The 24,885-nt window shown below is 47.9% G+C and overlaps 1 protein-coding gene across 4 annotated transcripts in view; it reads left to right on the top strand.

Annotated features, from left to right (window-relative positions):
- Window positions 1–24,885, top strand: part of PLAT (plasminogen activator, tissue type) — a 507,407-nt gene that overhangs the window by 467,511 nt on the left and 15,011 nt on the right. Inside the window, exons 1-4 of one of the 4 annotated variants that reach the window (XM_008976915.6) lie at window positions 7,288–7,523; window positions 8,322–8,373; window positions 21,789–21,886; window positions 23,585–23,627. In XM_008976915.6, the coding sequence (XP_008975163.4) occupies window positions 7,341–7,523; window positions 8,322–8,373; window positions 21,789–21,886; window positions 23,585–23,627 (376 nt within the window). In that variant the 5' untranslated portion in view covers window positions 7,288–7,340. Of the gene's footprint in view, window positions 1–7,287; window positions 7,524–8,321; window positions 8,374–18,626; window positions 18,646–21,788; window positions 21,887–23,584; window positions 23,628–24,885 lie in introns of those variants that run through there. The other 3 variants (XM_008976916.6, XM_063607177.1, XM_063607178.1) reach the window with 3 other exon arrangements.

Genomic DNA, 24,885 nt, shown 5'->3' with positions numbered 1-24,885 from the left:
CCAGAACGCGCCTCCCCCCAGGTCTGAGTGATCTCATTGCCGAGGTGAATAGGGCTTTGGCCGCTCTCCCAAAGGAGCCCGCCCCAGACACAGCCATGGCCTGGGACTCTGGGGTCACCCTGGGGTCAGAAGGAATTATCTGTATTCACTTGGTTTTGGTTGTTGTCAGCGTTATTTATGTGTTTATTTATTTTTTATTTTTAGAGACAGGCTTTCACTCTGTCTCCCAGGCTGGAGTGCAGTGATGGGATCACAGTTCACTGCAACCTCAAATTTTCAGGTTCAAGGGATCCTTCCACCTCAGCCTCCTAAGTAGCTGGGACTACATGCATGTGCCACCACACCTGACTAATTTTTTAATTATTTGTAGAGCTAGGGTCTCGCCATGTTGCCCAGGCTGGTCTCAAACTTCTGGGCTCAAGGAATCCTCCCACCTTGGCCTCCCAAAGTGTTAGGATTACAGGAGTGAGCCACCTCACCTGGCCTGGTGTTGTTATTTTAAAACAAGAAAAGAAATGACCAGAAAAGCTGAAAGGAAACACGCACCATCCTCCATAGGAGGCTGCAGGGGTTGGTGGCACCAGGTCCAGAAGAAGAAGGGCTCATAGAGCAGAAACCAGAGCTTGAGCACCACCCGGGTGGCATTTGGAAGTGCCTCAGCACAGCCACTTTGCAGAGTTTGCACATTTAAAATAAGGAGTAGGCTGGGCACAGTGGCTCACGCCTGTAATCTCAGCACTTTAGGAGGCCAAGGCAGGCGGATACCTTGAGTTCAGGAGTTCGAGACCAGCCTGGCCAACATGGTGAAACCCCGTCTCTATGAAAAAAATATATAAAAATTAGCCAGGCGTGGTGGTGTGTGCCTGTAGTCCCAGCTACTCAGGAGGCTGAGGTGAGAGAATCACTTGGGGAGGTGGAGGTTGCAGTGAGCCAAGATCATGCCACTGCACTTCGGCCTGAGCAATAGAGTGAGACCCTGTCTCAAAAAATTAATTAATTAAGTTAAATAAAGAGTAGCGCAATTTTCCTAAACAGATTGACCAGAGACACCCTTAAAATTATAAGACTGTGATAGAATTCCTACAGATATTCATTAGCTATGATATGTTGGATATGTAAATAAGCAGATGGCAGTGAATGTTCTCACAGACCAAATATTTCTGCAAATAAAATTAAATTCTTATGTAAAATATGCATACATAAATATATTCTAGATATAATTTTATAATATCAGAAATGATCATATTTTTCATTTGCAAGTACTTTCTTCTTTTTATTTTTAGAGTTGGGGGTCTTGCTCTGTTGCCCAGGCTGTACTGCAGTGGCATGATGATAGCTCACTGCAGCCCTGGACTCCTGGGCTGACGTGATCTGCCTGCCCCAGCCTCCTGAATGGTTTTTTCTTTTTTTTGAGACGGACTTTCACTCTTGTTGCCCAGGCTGGAGTGCAGTGGCGCGATCTCAGCTCACAGCAACCTCCACCTCCCGGGTTCAAGCCCTGAATGGCTTTTTAAAAATATTTTCTCAGAGTCAGGGTCTTGCTCTGTTGCCCAGACTGGTCTCAAACTCCTGGGTTCAAGCGATCCCCCTGTCTTGGCTTCCCAAAGTGCTGGGATTATAGATGTTAGCCACTGCCTCCTGTCAATATTTTTTAAATTAATAGACATTCCTTAGAGCAGTTTCAGGTTTACAAAAAAATTGAGCAGGAAGCACAGAGTTCCCATATTATTATCCCTTCTCTTCCCTCCGCAGTTTCCCCTGTTATTATCTTGTACTTAGTCCAGTGATATTGTTTTTTTTTAAAACTACTATTGTTTTTCAGTTTTTAGATAGTCAAAACAAAGTTGTAGACCTATCATTACCTTGTATGGGAATTTAAAAAATGTATTTCACTGGGCTAATGTATTAGTCCGTTCTCATGGTGCCGTAAAGAAATACCCAAGACTGGGTAATTTATAAAGAAAAGAGATTTAATGGACTCACAGTTCCCCACGGCTGGCAGAGCCTCAGGAAACTTACAATCATGGAGGAAGGCACCTCTTCACATGGCGGCAGAAGACAGAATGAGCACAAGGAGGGGAAATGCTAGACGATAATAAAACCATCAGATCTCATGAGACTCGTTATCACCAAAACCGCTTGGGGAAAACCGCCTTCGTGATCCAATTACCTCCACCTGTTTCTGCCCTTGACCTGTAGAGATTATGGGGATTAAAATTAAAGGTAAGATTTGGGTGGGGACACAGAGCCAAACCATATCAACTAAATATTCAAAAAAAGTACTGCTCTAAGAGAGTACTTCAATTTTTAACTTGGTAGCCTTGGTTCTTGTTCATGTGTGTGACACTAACGTTGCTTAGGAGGCAGTTGGAAAAAATTTGAGTCAGGGGCTCTTTAAAGTTCCTTTCTTCATCTTTGAGAAAACAGTACGAGGCTTTCCCTTGCAAAGTTCTTTCCATCTTTACTTCTCTTATCTGAAACGCAAGGAACCTATAGCTTATCAAAGGCAAGTGGACTGGACCAGAGTCATGCAACTGACCTCAGAGGAGAGAAAGGAAGCTTTCTGACTTCCAACCCCAGGCTCATTCCAGTAGCCTGCACATTCACCACGGGGGTGTATTTGAAGATTGATAGCTGGGGATGTGTTAGGAGGCTCAAAAGAGGTAGATTTAGGAGCAGAGAAAGAAAGTTCTGTGTCGGAGAATCAGCAAACCAACCTAAGAAACTCAACTCACTCCACAAAGGAATTGATTGAAAATTAGATGTGTTCAAAAATAACTTGAATAAACTCATGGATACTCCATCATAAGTTATTAAGGAAAATTCCTATTCTTCTGACACGCTTCCATGAACAACCAGGTCCTTCCAGTGCCAGAGAGAGAGTGTTGGGCTGGGCACACCCAGTGTGGAGCCAGTACATCTACTTTTATGAAAGTCATTTAGAAGCATCACTAAAGGAACTGAAAAACAATTCACCGATAATGACAGTACTCCAACACCTAGTTTTATCTTCTAATCTCTATCCATACATCTATGTAGTGTTTATATTATTATTATTTTTTGAGATGGAGTCTCACTCTTGTTGCATGATCTTGGCTCACTGCAACCTCCACCTCCCAGGTTCAAGTGATTCTCTTGCCTCAGCTTCCCGAGTAGCGGGGATTACAGGTGCCCGCCACCATGCCTGACTAATTTTTGTGTTTTTAGTAGAGATGGGGTTTCACCATGTTGGCCAGGCTGGTCTCGAACTCCTGATCTCAAGTGATTTGCCTGCCTCGGTCTCCCAAAGGGCTGGGATTATGGGCGTGAGACACCATGCCTGATCTACATTATTTATATCACAGCTCATGTACAAATTTATTTTCTTCTTCTTTTGGGCAAGGCAATTTTATGATTTATTTTGGTATGTCGGTATAATTATGTTATCAGTCATCACAATGGCTACACAATATTGCAGTATTCTAACATGTCCTAGTCTACTAGGCCCCTATGTTTTGACATCTAAGTTATTTTCAGTTTTTAGATAGTCAAAACAATGTTGAATACCTATCATTATCTTGTATGGGGATTTAAAAAATGCATGTCAGCAGGCTAAATATTCAAAAAATTACTGCTCCAAGAAAATAATCCAATTTTTAACTTAATATTTTGAAATAATTTCAAACTTACCAAAGAGTTGCAAGAATAAAGACCTCCTCCTACAGTTTGGTGAACAGCTCTTAACAAGAATAAGATTTGTAAGAGTCCTTCCCATGCCTTCAGCTTGTCCTGTTTTGATGTTTCTCATTGTTTGTGTGGAATTCACACAACTGGTGCTGTTACCACCATGGGCGTCTAGTCTGGATCAGTGGTCCTCAGTCTTTTTTGCACCAGGGACCAGTTTTGTAGAAGATAGTTTTTCCACGGACAGAGGGAGGGGAGATAGTTTCGGGATGATTCAAGAGGATTACATTTATTGTGCACTTTATTTATATTACTATTACATTGCATTATATAATGAAATAATGGTATGACTCAGCATAATGTAGAATCAGTGGGAACCCTGAGCTTGTTTTCTTATAACTAGATGGTCCCATCTGGGGGTTATGGGAGACAGCGACAGATCATCAGGCATTAGATTCTTATAAGGAGTGCACAACCTCAATCCCTCGCATGTACAGTTCACAATAGGGTTTGCACTCCTATGAGAATCTAGTGCCACTGCTGATCCAACCGGAGGTGCAGCTCAGGCAGTAATGCGAGTGATGGGGAGCGGCTGTAAACACAGATGAAGCTTCACTGGCTCTCCAGCCACTCACCTCCTGCTGCGCAGCCTGGTTCCTAACAGGCCATGGACAGATACCAGCCCATGGCCCCAGGGCCGGGGATTCCCAGTCTAGATGGAGACCTAGACAAGGCGTGCGACAATAACACCGATTTTAGATCCATCATGACATTTACCCCATCCCCTGCAAAGCCAGATGGCTACCAAAATTAAATCTTAGTTTAGACACAAAATGTCCGTCTTCTGGTCCAAAACATCCTTGTCATAAGTTTCTTGGCTGGGCGCGGTGGCTCACACCTATAATCCCAGCACTTTGGGAGGCTGAGGCAGGTGGATCACGAGGTCGGGGGTTCGAGACCAGCCTGACCAACATGGTGAAACCCCGTCTCTACTAAAAATACAAAAAAATTAGCTGGGCGTGGTGGCAGGCACCTGTAATCTCAGCTACTCAGGAGGCTGAGGCAGGAGAATTGCTTGAACCCGGTGGAGGCTGCAGTGAGCCGAGATCACACCACTGCACTCCAGCCTGGGCGACAGAGCAAGACTCTGTCTCAAAAAAAAAATAAAAATAAAAATAAAAAAAAAAAAAAACAAGTTTCTTGCCCACTCTTCCTTTCTCTGAGTTTCCAGAGACATCACATCATTTCTTACCCAGCTGAGCAGAGTCCCAGCATGGCTCTCGTTCAAATACCCATCCTGCCACCTGCCCCAGTGAGAAGGGTTGGAGCAGCCCCTGTTCTCTGCCCCCGCCACCTCCATGACTCATGCATTCTGTGGAGGAGGCGCCCACTGCAGAAACAGCCAGGCTGGCTGGGAAAAGCCCTGCAGCAATTCCCCGTCCAGTTTCCCTGTGCCCGCTTTGTCTCCGTGTTATCTAGGCCTGGATTTATTTCTCTTTTTTGAAAATGAAGGGCTTTGATGAAATGTTCACAGGATGTGAGGTCACCAAGATTTTTTTCCTTTTTTTCTGTTCTTTTCTTTTCCTCGAAGTGATCCCTTGACTAAAATCAAGGCTCCCATTGTCACTTTATCAGCCTGCCCATGCCTAATTCTGCATTCTCAGGCTTCCCCAGAATCTGTCCGAGGGAAACCAATCTCAATTCAGAAGGAACACAGAGGCCCCAGTTTCTAGGGCTGCAGGATATTGCTGGGTCTTAATCATTCGGGTATATTTCAGCAAAGCTCAGGGCCCCTGCTAATGATCTGCAAACCCTCTCCTCTCAGTCTCCCATTGTTTAGCCCCTATTTATAAGTGAGTGCATGTGGTTGTTCACTTTCTGTTTCTGAGTTATTTCAGTTAGGATAATGGTCTCCAGTTTCATCCATGTTGCTCCAAAAGACAGACTTCATTGTTTTTTACGGCTTTGTCGTATTCCTCGGTGTATATGTGCATTTTCTTTATCCAGTCCTCCATTGATGGACACTTAGGTTAATTCTGTGCCTTTGCTATTGTGAATTGTGCTGTTGTGAATTGTGTGTGATAAACGTGTGAGTGCAGGTGTCTTTTTGATGTAATGATTTCTTTTTCTTTGAATAGATACTCAGTAGTGGGATTGCCGGGTCAAATGGATGTTCTATTTTTAGTTTGGGAAATCTCCATATTGTTTTCCATAGAGGTTCAGGATCCAGGATTTAAGTGCAACCATTCAGTGGAAAACCATCCTCTCAAGAGTTCAAATGAGAGTCCTCATGACCAGCACTCCCTGCTGAACGGCAATGCCCCACCCCCAAAAAAAGCCTCCATCCTCACCATCTTAGACCACATTGCAGGAAAGCAGCCCCATGCCCACCAGACAGGCCCACAGCTGCTGCTGCTCATGGGAGGTCTACCTCCCGTGCTCAGCAGGCAACCCACCCCAGTGCCCCTTTTCTACAATGACCATCAGCAGGGCTGCAGCTTCATAAAAATGTGGAAAAACAGTTTGAAAGCAATGTGAAAAGCAGTTAGGTGCCTTTCAACTTCAAACTCAGCACTCATGGTTTGACAAATATGAGTATATTTAGGATCAGAATGTATGAAATCTGGCCTCTCCTGAATAGTCGGTCATCCCACAATTTCCTCTGCCAAACTTCTCTTCCCTCCCTGCGTTCTTTCTTTCACCTCTCTCTCATTTTTACAAGGTCTGGTCTCAGCCAGACATGAACCAATGATGACAGATGCTCCTGCTGAGCCCTGTGACGTGCCAGGGCCCTGACATGCGTGGCTTCTCTCTGATCCTCACGTGACCTGCAGATGCAAAAGCCAGAGCTCAGCATAGTTGAAAATCTTGATTGAGGTCATATCCCAGTTACTGGCACAGCCGGATTTAAACCTAAGACTTTCCCCTACACGACAGGGCTTTTATTTCTCTGTCATCTGAAAAGGTGTCAGCAAGGGAAATGGCTTGTCTATTTCCAGGGGCATTTTACAAGCAAATACTGAAAGGCTTCGGTGGGCTTAAGGGCTGATGGCTTTGATCGAATTTCAGGCATGTTGGCCCCAAGGCCCTGTGTATATTCCCTGGGCCCATTCAAGGGGATGCTGGAGCCAGAAAGTCCCCAGAGGCCACCTACTGCAGCCCTGCACTTTACAAAGAAGAGAAAGATTCTCCCTAAAATTACAGAGCAGGGCCAAAGATGCCTACTGGAGCAAACCCCCATCGGGGCACCTCCTACCGCAGGTGAGCCCAAGGCTGGTCCTGCCTTCTCAGTGGCTACTCCCCTGAGCTCCCGCCACCACACAAAGTGTTCCAATCCTTGTGCATCCTCCAGTCCTTTTAACCTCTCATGTCCTGAGAGGCCAGAGCTACAGCCACAGATTCCAGAAGACACCCCACTCCCAGCCCCAACCTGGTGCCTTTAGAATTAGAAACACTTCTTGTCATCACAGGGTCCTGAAAGTCCCTTTTAAGCCTGGGACACTAGGACTCTAAAGGAAGATGATTCTTAAGGTCCCATCCCACTTCCAAATTCCTGCGATTCAATGACATCACGGCTGTGAATAATCAGCCTGGCCCGAAGCCAGGATGGGCTGTGCTGCTTCCACCGTGAACTTCCTCCCCCTGCTTTATAAAAACAGGCCCGCCTCAGCTCCCTCATGGCCCTGTCCACTGAGCATCCTCCCGCCACACAGAAACCCGCCCAGCCGGGGCCACCGACCCCACCCCCTGCCTGGAAACTTAAAGGAGGCCGGAGCTGTGGGGAGCTCAGAGCTGAGATCCTACAGGAGTCCAGGGCTGGAGAGAAAACCTCTGCGAGGAAAGGGAAGGAGCAAGCCGTGGTAGGTCGGGTTTCTGTGCCTTGGGGTCTGTCTCCTCTTCTTTCTCTTTAAAGTCTTTCCAGCAAGCTGAGCCAGTGAAGGAATGCTTTAACCAAGGGACCAACTTTGTAATTCAGGCAACTAGAGGATCCGCTAGAATCCACTCCAGAGGGGAGATGTCTGTTTGCATTTGCATGTGATTGGGATAGGCTGGAGTGTTTTAGAGGGGAGAGGCAGTCGGGGAAAGGGAGACTAGGGAGGTTGCATTCATTGGAGAAGCCTCTGCTGACAGAGTAAAGGGGAAAGTGAAAAGAACGATACAGAAAAGCCCCAAATAGCCTATGGGAGTACCTCAAGATGAGCAAGCAATAAAAGGAAAATCGGCTGCCTTGGGACACGTGCCTGTGACAGCTGGGAGGGCCCTCTGGGTCCCCTAGTTTCCTCCCTCCCCCGATGAACCCCCAGGAAGGAACTGAGGCTGTGGATGGGGCAGAGGGGGACTTACTTCCAGAGCACTATTTGCTAGGTGCTGGGAGAGAGAAGCAGGTGGCTTTCACACCCCACATTACCCCGTGGGATAGAGAAATGCCTCTGATCTCCTCCCTAGGTGCCACCCCTACGAGTCTCCACAGGTCAGTTTGGCCCTCTGGCTTTTTGCCCAGGGTGCATCAGTCAAGTGTGCAGTCCTCCTTAAAGGACATTTTAATTACAGGGGAAAAAACTGACATTAATGTCTTTTATTCCTAAAGCACTCTGCAGGAAGCATGTGGGGTTCTCCAGATTTTCACTGTTATTATCTTTATTTTCTTAACCTCACAGGGAGGGAGAGAGGAAGGGAAGGAGGGAAGACGAAAACACGCCGAGGTCCCAGGTAACTAATGACAACTCAAGCTCAAAGAAGTGTGGTAACAAGGATGCGTTTGGTGGCCAATTGGGAATAATATGGTGGTCTCCTGTAGCTGCTTGATGACAGAAAAAATGTCGTGTGTGTGTGTATGCGTGTGCATTGCAGTCCCGGGAAGCGGTCTTGCAAATACCATTGTCAGGTGGAGTCCCCTCAAAGGTGACTTCCTAGCAGTACTTGCTGTGGCAAGAACACTCATTCTGGGATCTAGACTCAATCCATGACGGTCAGCATGAGCTGCTGGGTGCGTGCTTCCTGTGCAGGCAGAGTCGGACTCCAGCACTGGCAGGGACATTGTGAGTATTGAGATATGAATAGCTCCATCCTGCCCACCCATTTATTCCACCTAAAATGTTCTCAAAGACGCCAGCCTCCAAGCTCTGGATCAAATGATAAAGCCCCAGATCAAAATCTCAGGAGCAAATGAAAGCTGCCCTTGTCTCCAAAGTGCTCCTTCTCTGCCCGACTCCCCAAGACCAGCTCGGTTTATTTCACAATGACTCGCATCGGATTCTCCCAGTGTCTGCGGCTCCCCCTGCTTCATCACAGGCCTGGGACAGTCCAGGCAGCCAGGGAATAGCTGGGAATAGCAGTTCCCCTTTGTTGGTTTTTGAGTTCACTGAGGCTTTGATTTCCCCCAGGGCCTGACGTTGCTGAGCAGAGCCAGCGGCCAGTAGATTCCAAAGGATTCCAAAAAACAGCCAGGCACTCCTTTGTGAACCCAAAAGTATCTGAGACAGGTCTGTCAATTTAGAAAGTTTATTTTGCCAATGTTAAGAACACACATGTGACACGGCCTCTGGAGATCCTGAGGACATATGTCCAAGGTGGCCAAGGTGCGGCTTGGTTTCATACATTTCAGGGAGACATGAGACGTTAATCAATGTATGTAAGATGTGCACGGGTTCGGTCTGGAAAGGCAGGACAACTCGAAGTAGGCGCTTCCAGGTCATAGGTAGATAAGAGAAGGCTTCATTCTTCTGAGTCTTTGTCAGCCTTTCACTGAATACCCAATTTACATATGAGCGGGGGGCAGAGGAAGAGTCACTTATGCCTTAGTTGGCTCAGTGAATCTACTTTTTTTTTTTTTGAGACGGAGTTTCACTCTTTTTGCCCAGGCTAGAGTGCAATGGCATGATCCCGGCTACTGCAACCTCCACCTCCCAGGTTCAAGTGATTCTCCTGCCTCAGCCTTCTGAGTAACTGGGATTACAGGCACCTGCCACCACACCTGGCTAATTTTTGTATTTTTAGTAGAGACAGGGTTTCACCATGTTGGCCAGACTGGTCTTGAACTCGTGACCTCAGGTGATCCACCCACCTCGGCCCCCCGAAGTGCTGGGATTACAGGCATGAGCCAACATGCCTGGCCTGAATCTTCATTTTTATAAAAACAATAGGGCAGAGGAAGCAATCAGATATGCGTTTGTCTCAGGTGAGCAGAGGGATGACTTTGAGTTCTGTCCTTTGTCCTGTACCCATTTGCATTGCCAAGGTGAAGTTCAGCAGAACTGTTTTAGGGTAAAGATCTTGAAGTCCACAGGGAGTTTCCTTGTGGGTAAATTGTGAGAGAGGTATGTAGCCTTTTATCTTTGTAGCTGTCTTATGTAGGAATAAAATGGGAGGCAGGTTTGCCTCATGTAGTTCCCAGCTTGGCTTTTCCCTTTGGCTTAGTGATTTGGGGGTCTTGAGATTTATTTTCCTTTCATACCTTGGTAGTGTCACTTGAAGCCACCACGCCCAGCTAATTTTTATATTTTTAGTAGAGACAGGGTTTCACCATGTTGATCAGGCTGGTCTCGAACTCCTGACCTCGTGATCTGCCCTCCTCCTCCAAACTGCTGGGATTACAGGCATGAGCCACCATGCCCGGCCAATTTTTCTTTTCTTTTCTTTTTTTTTTTTTTTTGAGATGGAGTCTCGCTTTTTCACCAGGCTGGGGTGCAGTGGCACAATCTTGGCTCACTGCAACCTCCACCTCCCAGGTTCAAGCGATTTTCCTGCCTCAGCCTCCCAAATAGCTGGGATTACAGGCGCCCGCCACCACGCCCAGCTAAGTTTTCACCATGTTGGCCAGGCTGGTCTTGAACACCTGACCTCAAGGGATCTGCCCGCCTTGGCCTCGCAAAGTATTGGGATTACAGGCGTGAGCCACCATGCCCAGACAGGTTTTTCTTTGATTATTTGGCATTATGCACCTGCAGTCTCAGAATAAATTTTTTACTTTCTCTGAGTGATTTTCGCTTCTGCTTTGATGAGACTGTTGGGACGGACAATAAGGGACCAGTGCATTCTGCTCATTCCTTCTTGGGGCCATTTCTTTTGTATATACGGGAGAAAATTTCTGTCTATAGTGTCAGGCTATAAACCTCGTCCTAGTCAAGCAGCTCACAAAACCACATGGTGGGTCTCACATCAAACCAGGTAAAAGAGTGAGGATGATTTAGACTCAAAGAAAATTAGAGCTAGAAAGAAATTTAAAGCTCATCCACCCTGCTCCAACCCTAAGTCAAGCCACATGGTCTTCCGATAGTGGCTCAGTTTTCTACTTACGTATAAAGACAGCACATTCTCTTAGCAATATGTGTTTGTATGTGTGTGTGTGTGTGTGTGTGTGTGTGTGTGTATGTGTGTGGGTATATATATATATATTTAGAGACAAGGTCTGACTCCATCACCCAGGCTGGAGTGCAGCAGTGTGATCGTAGGTCACTGAACCTTCAAACTCCTGGGCTCAAGTGATCCTCCATCTCAGCCTCCCAAGTAGCTAGGACTACAGGGGCATGCTGCCATATCCAGCTAATTATAAAATTTTTTTGTAGAAGCAGGGTTTTGCTTTGTTGCCCAGGCTGGTCTCAAATTCCTGGCCTCAAGCCACCCTCTTGCCATGGCCTCACAAAATGCTGGGATTACAGGCAAGAGCCACTGTGCCCAGTCCCTCTTAGTGATATTTTGCATATTATATATTCAAAAAATATTTTCTATGTATGCCACTTGGGAAACTTCTGTAGAATGGGATAGAGGGACAGATAAACCCAATTCTTGATCCACTCAAAAATAACACCTGTGACAGAGTGAAGATGAAACAGGTGCTGGGCACACAGCAAGTGTTTTAGAAACATTTTTGAACTCAACTTTGCCTGAGTTGTGGTGCTGATCATGGCTGCCAGGAAATGCTAGCCAGCTGTTCTTCCTATACAAGTATATGACTGGGTGTCTGCAGCAGCTGCCCGGCTGTGAATTGCACACACCAATGGCCAAGACCCAGCAGCGACTTGGCTAACAGGCCCAGTCGATGTGCATGGGTGACCACGCGATGCTCCTGACACACGCACTGGTGGCTTAGGGAAGTTTTTTTGAGGATTGATCAGAAGATCTGATTCCACCTGGAGCCTCTGAAGTGATCACTTCCGGGTTAGGCTGAACCCAGATACCAGGAGACCTGTGTATTGAGAGCCTTTTGTTTTTTTTATGTAGTCACAACTATTCCATTAACATACAGCTAGGCATTAGAGAATCCATGCTGGACTCCTACAAAGGCCCCTAGATCCTTAGAACACTCAGAGATTCCAAAGCACACGTCCTCCCAGGACACCCTGGCAGCAGAGCCCGGGGGCAACTGTCACCTTTGCCTGCTGTCGGGAGCTGTGCTGATGGGTAGGGGGCTCTGTGCTTGCTGTGGCCCAGACCCAAGCCGTGGGGATGTGCTCTGTCTGGAGCAGACCCCTTCACTGTCTGCCCAACTCCTTCGTGTGTTCCCGGAACAGCTTCTGTGTTATGCATTCCAGAAAGCCTGCCTGACCAACCCCACCTCAACAAGCCTGGGATGGACAACCTCCTCCGCATTCCACTCCAAGCCCACCCCCGTCCCCACCCTGCTGCGTGGTATGGCACTGCTCTGCTGTACCCTGAGCGTCTAGTTATTCATCAGGCCTCTTCCTAACTATGAGCTCTTTCAGGATAAGAGCTGTGTCTTTGCATCACCAGAGCCTGCGCCAGGGCACGGCCGGTGCTCCATACACGTTGATGGTGAATATATAGCACGGGTAGATCATTGTCTGTGAATGCTTAACAGAGAAGCAGCTCATGTGGGTGCTTGAGGGCTGGGGGGGCAGGGTGGGGGTCTGGTAGGCGCTGGGAGGAGGACATCCCTGCAGCTTCTCCAGCACCATAGATGGGACTCTTGATGTGGGCAGTTTTTATTTCAGCTGAGTCTCCAGAAGGCAGGGGACAGGGACTGGGAGGGGATGCTAAACCCGATAACCCAGTATGGATGAGCTAACAGAGGCAGGGCACACAGCTCCTGCCTGTAATCCCAGCACTTTGGGAGCCCGAGGTGGGCGGGTTGCTTGAGCCAAGGAGTTTGAAACCAGCCCGGGTCTTGAACATAGCGAAGACTCTGTCTCTACAAAAAAATGAAAAAAAAAAAAATTAGCCAGACATGGTGGCACGCACCTGTAGTCCCAGCTACTTGAGAAGCTGAGGTGAGAGGATCACTTGAGCCAGGGAGGTTGAAACTGCAGTGAGCTGTGATCACGCCACTGCACTCCAGTCTGGGTGACTGGGCGAGACCCTGTCTCAAAACAAATAAATAAGAAAGAGAGACTACTGGTCAACTTGATTTCTGCTGGTTATTCTCTTTCTGTCATGTTCACCAAAAAGAGAAACCTGTTGTATTTTATCTTGTTGTAGCAAGAGCCAGTGTCTAACACCTGGGCTACTGAGAGAAAGCGAAGGGTTTTTTTCTGGGAAGCTCCAATTTCCTTATTTCTCTCACATGATGCCTCTGACTTTCATAGTGTGACTTGGTCAGATGGGCCTTATCAATAGAGATGGCCTGATGTCTCAGCTGTCTCATCTCAGCTGCTAGTTCTGGCTTCTGCTGGGAGTCCACAGTGGCCTCTGCATGCATGGTGTGGGAAAGGCAAATAAAAAAGCAGATTAAAAACCAGATTAAAGACATCATCCTGTATTCAGGAAATAATGGCTCCTGTTGATACTGTTCTACGAACACAGATGAAGGCACAAAATTCTACATCAATTGCAGAGAATTGGTTATAGGCTAACACAGGTGGTCGGATGATCTAGGAAGCAGGATTCAGTATTAACGGGGATCCATGAGGACCCCATGAAGCGTGGCATCTCTTCTGCGTCAGCAGCTTCAAGTTGTTCCAGGGAGAAGCGGGAAGCCTCAGTGCTTTTGTTGAGGAAGGATGTTCATGACAGTAGGTGCAGGTCACTCCTGCCGTGCAACCAGATGTGGGGGAAGGACTTTCCTGCTTCTTTTCCAATTACCTTACAATTCAGCAAGACGGAAATGATTAGCCCATGACAAAAACCAGGAAACAGGCTCAGAGAGAGTGAGTTGCCCACACAGAATGTGTGCTGTAAATGCAGTTAGATTTCCAGGTTGAGAATCCAGTGACCACGCCCCTTCTTTGTGGCATTCTGCTGTCATATACCATGTGGAACACATTAAGAACGTTATGGCCAGGCGTGTTGGCTCACGCCTGTAATCCTAGCACTTTGGGAGGCCAAGGTGGACAGATCACCTGAGGTTGGGAGTTCGAGACCAGCCTGGCCAGCATGCCGAAACCCTGTCTCTACTAAAAATACAAAAATTAGCCAGGCATGGTGGCACACACTTGTAATCTGAGCTACTCGGGAGGCTGAAGAAGGAGAATCGCTTAAACCCAGGAGGCGGAGGTTGCAGTGAGCTGAGATTGCACCGTTGCAATCCAGCCTGGGCAACAGAATGAAACTCCATCTCAAAAAAAAAAAAAGTCACAATTGGGTGTCACGTAGACAGTGAGGAGTAGTGGAAAGAGTGTTAGATTTGGGGTAAGAGAACTGTGTCTCCTGGGCTTGACTCCTGATGCCAACTCTCACAAGATGTGTCACTGTACAGCACGCCGCTTATACTTTGTTTGTTTTTTTTTTTTTTGAGACAGGATCTTGCTCTGTCTCAAGCTGGAGTGCAGTGGTATGATCACAGCTCACTGCAGCCTCAAACTCCCAGGCTCAGGCCATCCTCCCACCTCAGCCTCCCAAGTAGCTGGGACTACAGGCATGTACCACCATGCCCAAATAATTTTTTGTATTTTTTTGTTGAGATGGGGTTTTGCCATGTTACCCAGGGAGGTCTCAAACTCCAAGGATCAAGCCACCCACCCTCCTTGGCCTCCCAAAGTGTTGGGATTACAGATGTGAGCCACCACACCTTGCAAATTTTTGTATTTTTTGTACAGACGAGGGTCTCCCTATGTTGCCGAGGCTGATCTTGAACTCCTGGGCTCAAATGATCCACCCTCCTCAGCCTCCCAAAGTGTTGGGATTACAGACGTGAGCCACTGCTCTCAGCCCCTTACACTTTTTTGAAGTTCAGTTCTCCCATCTGTAAAAACGAGGTAATAATATTGCCTCAAATGACTTAATGGATGTGAAAGGGTTTAGTAAACTCTGTGCCTGGAAAGGTAGAAGCTACTCAAATATCTGTTGAGTGAGTGGCATTCATCCATGTGTACATTTCTCAGGCAACAATAATGTCACTTTCACCTAAAGCCAGTAAAATGTGGGTAAAGTCATATAATGATACAATGAAAGTTTCTGATCAGTATTTCCTAATTCAAGTGTGTTGAAATGTGGAGTTGGGCTGGAGAATTGTCAAATCATTGCGTATTTAATTACCTTGTGGTGATGTTTGCTTTAGGGAGTGGAAGGAACATGAGGAACGAACGACCTTCATCACGGAAGATGACACTCATTTAGATTCACTTTAGATTTCAGGGCTTGTTTAGATGCAGACTTTGCGGTTAACATTTTATTGCACTGACTGATTTAGTTTTCACCAGGTGGTCCTTGTGTTTGCTTCAGAAGGATCTAAGTGTATTAGGACAGTGTTTCTTCTGTTTTGATTGTGGGAGGAGGCGGGATAGACTTCTGTTTTCCTAGACCCACAACCAAAATTCCCCACTCCTCCAAATAACCAGGATTACCAGGCAGAGGGTGGAGCATTGAGGAGATGACAGCTGGACATGCCTGCTGTAGCTTTTTCTGAGTTTAATTCCATATAGCTTAGACACAGGCCATATGCCTACATTTGGAAGATGTTTTGGAGAAAATTCTGCTCTGATGGGTGGGGGGCAGGGTCTGCCAGGAAAATATTCTATTCTTTTGAAGACATGGGGTCTTGCTATGTTGCCTAGGCTGGTCTTGAACTCCTCGCCTCAAGTGATGCTCCTGCCTCAGCCTCCTGAGTAGCTAGGACTACAGGTGCAAACCACCACACCCAGCTCTGAGAGGATGCTATACTCTTCACTTCACTGGAATTGGTGAAATTAGATAAGAAACAGACTCTTCCTCTCTTCTCCCCTAGTTATAAACAGTTCTGTTAAGAGAGGGAAAATAACCATTTAGCCTATAGAAAATCACCTTTTCGAAAAGTTAAGAATTACTTATGTGATGGTAGTTTTTGAAAGTGGTTTTTATTCTGAGATCATGGCCTCTGTACTATGCAGGGCCTGGAGAAGTGGGATGAGAGCTACCAGGCTCAAAGCTCCTGTCCCGAACAAAGGGTTGCTTTCGTGGGAGCACGCCACCCTTTCCAAGGCTAGTTCCTCTCCCAGCATCTCACTTCAGCTCTCGTCCTGCTCTAGAAACGTGCCTTTGCTGGTCCAAGGAATCCTGGCCGTTTCTTTTCTTAATTGTTGGCATTCATCTGGGCTATGGTGGTTGTGGCGGGGGTGGCAGTGGAGAGTGTGTTGTTTTAAATCCATGAGTAATTTTAGGGTATTGGTACTCTTGAAGACTGACTTTCTCTTGCTCAGGTTTTCAGAGAGACCTTTTGCTAAGCAACAATAGCCTAAGAATCTCCTTGACCAAAGATAAATGTAGCAAACTTTGCACATGGTGCAACATTTGATAATAGTATCAATTTACGTTTGTCTTTCCCTTGCAATTTCCCTCCTCCTCTAGCTTGCTCACATTTCTGCCTTCTTCTTGCTGGCAAGAGTACAGACTATAATTCTCCAGTTCACTAACATCTGGAGCGACTGCACTGTTTGCAATTTCATTGATTGACTACATGTGTACAGTTCCTTTATTGCAAGTCACTTTTCTGTATAATCTTTTTTGAGACGAAGTCCTGCTCTGTCGCCCAGGCTGCAGTAGCGCAATCTTGGCTCACTGCAACTTCCGCCTCCTGGGTTCAAGCGATTCTCCTGCCTCAGCCTCCTGAGCAGCTGGGATTATAGGCGCCCACCACCATGCCCAGCTAATTTTTTTGTATTTTTAGTAGAGATGGGGTTTCACTATGTTGGCCAGGCTTGTTTTGAACTCCTGACCTCAAGAGATCTGCCAGCCTTGGCCTCCCAAAGTGCTGGGATTACAGGTGTGAGCCACTGTGCCTGGCCATATAATCTATCTTTTAAATGTTTTTATATTAAAATAAACAGAGACAGAGTCTCACTGTGTTGCCCAGGCTGATCTCGAACTCCTGGGTTCAAGTGATCCTCCCACCCTGGCCTCCCAAAGTGCTGGGGTTACAGGCGTGAACCACCTCATGTGGCCTCGCTTTCCTATGTAATTGAAACAATAGAACTATAGTGCCATTTGTAAGAGTTTCCCAGTTTATACTGCATGTGACACTCCCCATGTCGTATGTTCTCACAACAGAACAGAAACCGCAGGATGTCAGCACCGGAGGCAACCTTGGAGCATCCAGCCCACTTGGTTTTGCATTGCTGGCAGGAGATTTTATGTCTCAAAATATAGATGCTTTTTGGAAGGACAGCACATTAATTATTTTTCAGTCATTTTTACCTTATGCGAACAAGCTGATTAGTTCCTTTCCTAGGAGCTGGTTTTTATGGAGGGAAGATGGGGCCGGTAGAGGCAGATAGAGGGGGATGTAATACACAGGCACTGAGACAGCACCCCACTGACTTTCCCCTGTCCCTCCTCCAGCTGGCCTCCTCCTTTCCAGGGGCTGTGCCCAATCCAGAATCAGTTACTCACTGGTGCCCATCGACCATCATTTCCCCATGTGGCCACCATAGAAATGAACACCACCTTTCTGGTTGGCATGATCATCAATTTCTCAGCCAAAACGGCATGCATCCTTGGCTCTGGGAAACAGTACATCTCCCAGGAAAGTGAGCTTACAGCACGGTACCCCACTTCCTGGTTACCAGACTATTGTTCCCGTTTTCCCCTAGAACAGTCATCATTCACAGGTTGTTTGGCAGGGCCCGGGAACAGAGTCACTCTGGTTGCTACCGCCAACAGACCAAACACGGCTTCCAGGCAGGAAGGTCAGAGCTGCTCTGCAGGATGCACATGCAGGTTGGAAGCAGACAGGGCTGGCCGAGCACAGATATGCTGGCTGTGTCCTACACACAGGTGCCTACACACACATCCTTCAGATCCGGGCTGCACTCTATCAGCCAACCCACGGACTCTGTTTTTTCTAATTTGCACAGATTCTTTGTCAACCTGCCATGCCCTGAGACTGTTGAACTTCATCCAACAGAGAGGGTACCTTTTGCAAATCTGCAAAAATCAACTTTGTGTGCTAAGGTGGCCTGACAGGGCTAGGCCTTGGGGTCTTGGGGACCAGCATTCCACCTCTCCTCTCATACAGTGATTCTGGATTCCAGCCCAGCAAAAGTCAGCCAACCTTGGGGCCTTCCTTTCTTTCATCCTTTCTTTTTTTTCCTTTCTGTGTCTCCCTTCCTACCCCCTTCCTTCCATCTTCTCATTTGCCTGTTTTTTTTTTTTTTCAGTTCTTTGATGATCCTGAGAAGCTACTAAATATAGCAAAAGGGAGATAACACAGAACAAAATTAGAAGTCTTTCTATTTATAAAAATGAACCTCTTCCATCCCTTCCGCCAATGTCATCTCTCAACCGGGTCTCGCCAGAGCACTCATGGACCTCCCTTTGGTGAGGCCCAAAGTCCATCCCAGCCACGCCCTGCGGTCCCGAGTCTGAGTCCATTGTTCTGGCTTTCACTCTGCTCTGCATCCCGTCACTGGCCCCAGACCTCGACGCCCACCTCTTCAGCGAAGGCAAAACAAGGACTCATTTTTCCTCCCTCTCTTCTCTCTTTCTTGTTTTCAGACTGCACTGTTTTTCTGCTGGCCGGATGACTCATTTCTTTGTCATCTCTTACCCCACTTGGCCTTTTCAGCTGCTCGAATCGCCTCTGTGTGATGCGGACAGAGCTATCGCCCTGCTGGGGTGAGATTCACTTGCATTGAATCAGCTCAAGGCGCAGGAAGGCCCAGGGAAGCCAAGGAAGAGAAGAGACAAGTCTCCAACTCTCTCAGGAGCAAAGACAAAAATATACTCCTGCTCTCTTATCTCTTATTCAGACCGTTCAGTTGCAAAAGGGTTGAACATGATGCAGCGGGTGGTATGTGTGGACCAGCCCTAGGTCGTGCTCCTCCTCCATCTGGTCCCCCCACCCCTAGTTATCCAGAAAGGGGGATGTTCCCAGGCAATGCCAACGTGTCCATACTGCACTCTTCACATTGCAGTTTCCCGGCATCTGGGATTGCATTCCGTTTGGAAGGACTTTGAGTTCTTGAAATAAAGAAGTAACTTGGTGGGCATCTGGAAAAAACACCCAAACTGTATCCCAGGCTGGGGTGCAGGAGCCTATCGAGAGGGCTGGGTGGTGTGGACAGCATGATGAAGAAGGTCAAGTTCCTTGTACTCACTCGTTTGCTGTTTCATTCACAATTCCTGTGAGGTGGGAGCTCTCACCATCCTTGGGTCTTGCTTAAGAGTAAGGAGTGGGGCAACCTAGAGATACATGAACATCAAGGAGAAATGGGGAGGGAGTTTCACACGAGCTATTTTTACAAGATTAAGTAATGGGATAAAATTTAAAAGGGGAATTTAAGAGGAATTTTGGGCAGTTTTGAGAAACAGGAAATTTGAGGAAAGCTGAGAAAGAGAAGATCTGGAGTAAGTCTCTGTGATGAGAAGATTCCACCCCGCACTCCTGTTCTGGGTGGCCTCGGCTCCTGACTCCCTTTCTTCTGAAACTGCCTGGAGCCAGGGAGTAGCACAGCTGCTTCCTCCCGGGGAGAAAGGGACACCCAAAGAGCGCACTCCAGGGAGACCTTGGGCACTGCGGGCTCAAAGGCTGGAGATGGCACTTCTGTTTCCTCCTGATGGGACAGGTGCAGGGAGGCTAAGAGGATGCCACGCTGGCGAGCCTCCCTCTGACCTGTGTTTTCTCATTGGAATTGCTGTACCCGGAGCCTCCTGCAGGCTTCCCTCACCCTCTCCCTAAGCTCCTCTGCCTGACACAGGAGCCCGGGGAGAATCTGTCAGGCATGAAATGCAGCGAGGCAAGGAGGGTGATCAGCACCTCCCACGGGGGAGTTCGTTTCAAAGTAACAATCAAAGATCCAGAGCCGGACCCAGGCAGGGAGGCAAGGCCTGGAAGCCCCTGTGCCTCCAGGCCCCTAGGACGCTCGGGGGAGGGGGAGGGGGAGGGTGGGACCTGAAGTTGTTGTGACCGAAGGGAAATGAGTCAGGGAAAGAAATGCCATGCTTTAATTTTTGTGGATGAAGGAGGGAACAGGCCGCCAGACCACAAAATAACACCCGGCCGACTAACCTACTTTTAGCTGCCGAGGGCAGGATCACAGAGGAGAGGCAGATGGAAACTGGGGCTCTGGGGTCCAGGAAGATCTGAGTCTTCCGACCAAACATCATTTGCCTCCCCTCCTTCCTGCAAATATGCACATTGCCGGATCTGCTGCAGTCTATGAAAAAGGAGACAGATGTTCTGGCAGAGCGGTGGGGGTGGGGGTGGGCGTGGAGGTTGGGTTGGGGGGCCTCTGCTTTGTGGGGAGAACCTCAGGCAGGGGAGTAGGCTCCATCCTGCGTGGAGGAACCTGAGCAGTCTAAGGCAGGCTGGCTCTATGATGTGCTGGCAATAAAATCCCAATGGCTTCCGCTGCAGAAGTCCAAGAGGACATGACTGCGGCTCCATCCAGTCAAGCCCAGGGCAGGAATTCCCTTCCAGGAAACCAAGCCAGAGCGCTGTGGTCTCTGGGCTGCCAAGATGTCTCAGAAATGGTCTAGCCCTTCAGCCCACAGAAATCTCTGGGCAAAATTATCTCCCAGCATTGACAGACGAATGGATAAACAAAATGTGTTCTATCCCACAGTGGAGTATTATTCAGCTTTAAAAAGGAAGGAAAAATGCTGGGCGCGGTGGCTCACGCCTGATCCCAGCACTTTGGGAGGCTGAGGAAGGAGGATCATTTGTGCCCAGGAGTTCGAGACTAGCCTGGACAACATAGAGAAACCTTGTCTCTACACACACACACACACACACACACACACACAATCTCTCTCTCTCTCTCTTAGCCAGGCACAGTGGCACATGCCTGAAGTCCCAGCTCTGGGAAGCTGAGGCAGGAGGATCTCTTGAGCCTGGTGGGTCAAGGCTGCAGTGAACCATGTTCATGCCACTGCACTCCAGTCTGGATGACAGAGCGAGACCTTGTCTCAAAAAAAAAAAAAAAAGAAAGAAGAAAGGAAAAAGAAAAAAAAGGCAGCGGGGCGCGGTGGCTCACGCCTGTAATCCCACTACTTTGGGAGGTCAAGGCGAGCGGATCACGAGGTCAGGAGATCGAGACCATCCTGGCTAACACAGTGAAACCCCGTCTCTACTAAAAATACAAAAATTAGCCGGGCGTGGTGGCAGGCGCCTGTAGTCCCAGCTACTCAGGAGGCTGAGACAGGAGAATGGCATGAACCCGGGAGGCGGAGCTTGTAGTGAGCCGAGATCACACCACTGCACTCCAGCCTGGGCGACAGAGCGAGACTCCATCTTAAAAGAAAAAAAAAAAAAAGGATATGCTACAGCATGGATGCACCTTGAAGACATTTGCAAAGTGAAACAAACCAGTCGCAAAAGAAGAAACACTGTCTGATTTCACTTCTAGGATGTATGTAGAGCAGTCAGGTTCATACAGACAGAAAGTAGCAGCGTGGCTGCTGGGGAAAAGGGGAATGGGGAGTTATTCTTTAATGGCTACAGAGTTTCAGTTAGGGGTGATGGAGAAGTTCTGGAGATGGGCGGTGGTGACGGCCGGCCGCACAGCAATATGACGTGCTTAATGCCACTGAACTGTGCACTGAACATCGTTAAGGTGGTAAATTTTGTGTTATGTATATTTTGCAACAATAAAAAATACGTAGTTTCTAGAATCCTCTTCTAGATGCATGTCTGGCGTTTCTCCCGCGGGGCTGGCACTGGAGGAAGCCAGACAGGACAACATTGCGGCTTATCCTCCTCTGTTGCCATCATGGACCTCTCGCACCCCGTGATCAAGCTGTTTTTTCTCTCCTTCCAGAATTTAAGGGACGCTGTGAAGCAATCATGGATGCAATGAAGAGAGGGCTCTGCTGTGTGCTGCTGCTGTGTGGAGCAGTCTTCGTTTCGCCCAGCCAGGTTGGTGTCCAGGATCCCTGTGTCCCGCTCCTCAAGGCTGCGATGCTTCCGGAGGCTCCAGGGGTCTGTGTCCATCTGGGCCACGGAGGTGGGAATGCTGTCAGGGAGCAGAGAGGCACAGGGACGAGGGGCTGGCATTGCTGTGGAGCACATAGCACACATTCCCTTCTGTACAGCAAACTCTGTATTTGGGGGCCCAGTGTGTAGCTGGGCCCTAGGCACTTATTTTGACCTGAGTAAGCGGAATTAACATTCCATTCCCTGCCTGTGACTGCCTTTTTTTGCAGCTGTTTTTAAAGAATGTATTCAAATTAATCCATAAAGTACAGTTGTCCCTCATATCTATGGGGTATTTGTTCCAGGACCCCCAAGGATACCAAAATCCAGGGATACTCAAGTTCCTCATATAGAATGGTGTAGAGTTTGCATATCCTATGCACACCCTCCTGTATACTTTAAATCATCTCTAAATTACTTATAATACCTAGTACAATGTTAATGCTATGTAAATGGTTGTTATAAGGTATTTTTTAATTTGTGTTATTTTTATTGTTGTATTATTTATTTATATATTTTTTGGAAACAGGGTCTCACTCTGTCACCCAGGCTGGAGTGCAATGGCACAATCATAGCTCACTGCAGCACCAAACTCCTAGGCTTAAGCCTTGACCTCCCAAAACTCTGGGGTTACAGGTGTGAGCCACAAGCCCAGCTTATATTATTATTTTTTATTTTTCTGTTTTGGTTGCATCCACAGACATGGAACCTGCAGATACACAAAGTGGACTGTATTTATAAAAGACAATGCAGGACAGGGCACAGTGACTCACACCTGTAATCTCAGCACTTTGGGAGGCCGAGGTGGGAGGATCGCTTGAGCCCAGGAGTTGGAGACCAGTCTGGGCAATATAGTGAGATGCTGTCTCTACAAAAAATTTAAAAATTAGCCGGGTGTACTAGTATGCACCTGTGGTCCCAGCTACTCAGGAGGCTGAGGCGGGAGGATCGCTTAAGTTCAGGAGGTTGGGACTTCAGTGAGATATGATTACGCCAATGCACTCCAGCCTGGGTGACAAACTGAGATCCTGTCTCAAAAAAAAAAAAAAAAAGAAAAAGGCAATGCAAGTGCCATGAGCCACAGCAGAGGCAAGCTGCCCTCATGGTGCCTACTCTCTAGCTGAGATGGAAGCGCTACACACACTCTCTGAAAATGCCTAGCAATAAAGGGCCTCACGGAAGTCCAAACTAACCACACCTCTCCCACAGGACCCTACAGCGGGGAGAGCCAGGTGACTGCGTGGAGTAGACAGCCAGCTGCAACTCCATTGCCCAATATGGTGGCCACTTACCATGTGCAACTGTTTAAATTTAAAATAATTAAAGTTAAAAATTGTTTCTCAGTCCCACTGGCCACATTCAAAGCACTCGGTGGCCCTGTGTGGCTTCTGTCGTGGACAGCACAGACAGAAAACATTTCCACCAAGCAGAAAGCTCTTCTGGACAGAGCCAGTCAGGAAGGAGAGGAAGAATTGGACTAGAAGGCAGGAGATGGACTTTCACTTGGGCCAGTTACCCGAGGGGGTTCTCTGAGCAGGGGTATCTGGCCGGCAGGTTCACATGGGCTTCTGGGTTGGCCGCCTTTACTCTTAGTACACCTGGCATGTGCTGATCCTTCCTCCACCTCTGGTTTCTTCGCAGGAAATCCATGCCCGATTCAGAAGAGGAGCCAGATCTTACCAAGGTCGGGTGAAGCTGAGGGGTGCATGGGGTCATCAGGGAGGGAGGCAGGGCGGGGTGCAGGGTGCATCACCCACCCACCACCTGCCTTCTTCCACCCACCACCTGCCTACGGTGTGACAGTGCCATTGCAGCATGATTCTACAGAGATGCCTGTGTCGGCACCATTCTCCCATCAGCTGCGGCCACTGGGCGGGTTCTGATTCTGAGGGGAGCAGAAACAGGTGTTCCCCCCCAAGGAGCCAGGCTGTCAGGGATCACAACCTAGCGGGGGCTGGGGGGGCGGCCACTGGCCCAAGGTCCTGGTTATACAGATCAGAAGGCAGAGCCCAGGAGAGAGCAAGTGGCTTGCCCAGGGTCACACAGCCGCCAGCAGCAGGGCCAGGGCAGTCACGGCCGAGGCCAGGCCCATGCTCTGGGTCTCATCCTAGGCTGTGATCCCACCACAGTGCACCGGCAGCTTTGGTAACAACATCCCTATGTATCCATTTCCCTCTGTTGATCCAACCGGGATGTCCCAACTGGGATGTCCCACCCAGGCAACCCCTAGACATGGTGGGGTCTCTAAGTCCACATCTAGAGTTGACTCTAGAAGGCTGAGGAATGCGAGGCCCAGCTTCAGGTCCAAAACTACCCACTTAGGCCCTCGATTTCCCTCCTTCACGACCCAGTTCCTTCGAGTCTGGAAGACTCTGCAATACCCTTTGTAAAGGTGTTAAAAAGGGTGACTCACTCCCCAGAGTGAGTCACACCTGGACTCTTAATGCCTTCGTTGTTGGATGGCATCCTGCTTCCTACCAGGTTATCCTGGCCTCAGTGACCTCAGAAGCAGCAAGGGTCTGACTTACAGTGGGCACGTGCTACTTCTTTAATTAATTGAAAGTAAAGTTGTTGTTTTTTAAGTTGGCATTCTGGCTTGAAAACAGAAAGATGGCATGAAAATATTAATGGGAGTACTTCAACTATTTTCATTATGCCAAAAATACTTGGAGAAGTAGCACATTTTCTGCAAAGTCTAAAATGTCAATTTTCTTTGGGGCCAAAAATGCATCATTTCTGTGTGGGAATACTTATGTGGATAAAAAACTCTGGTAGACAGTTATGCATATATATATTTTTTGGTGAATTACAATGAGAAAAAGTCCAGGTGCAATGGCTCACATCTGTAACTCCAGCACTTTAGGAGGCGGATCCAGGAGGATGGCTTTAGCCCAGGAGTTCAAGACCAGCATGGGCAACATAGTGAGACACCTCTGCCTCCC

Source organism: Pan paniscus, chromosome 7 (assembly GCF_029289425.2).
Source record: "Pan paniscus chromosome 7, NHGRI_mPanPan1-v2.0_pri, whole genome shotgun sequence".
NCBI classification, from domain to species: domain Eukaryota; kingdom Metazoa; phylum Chordata; class Mammalia; order Primates; family Hominidae; genus Pan; species Pan paniscus.
This window is presented reverse-complemented; position numbering and strand designations above follow the sequence as displayed.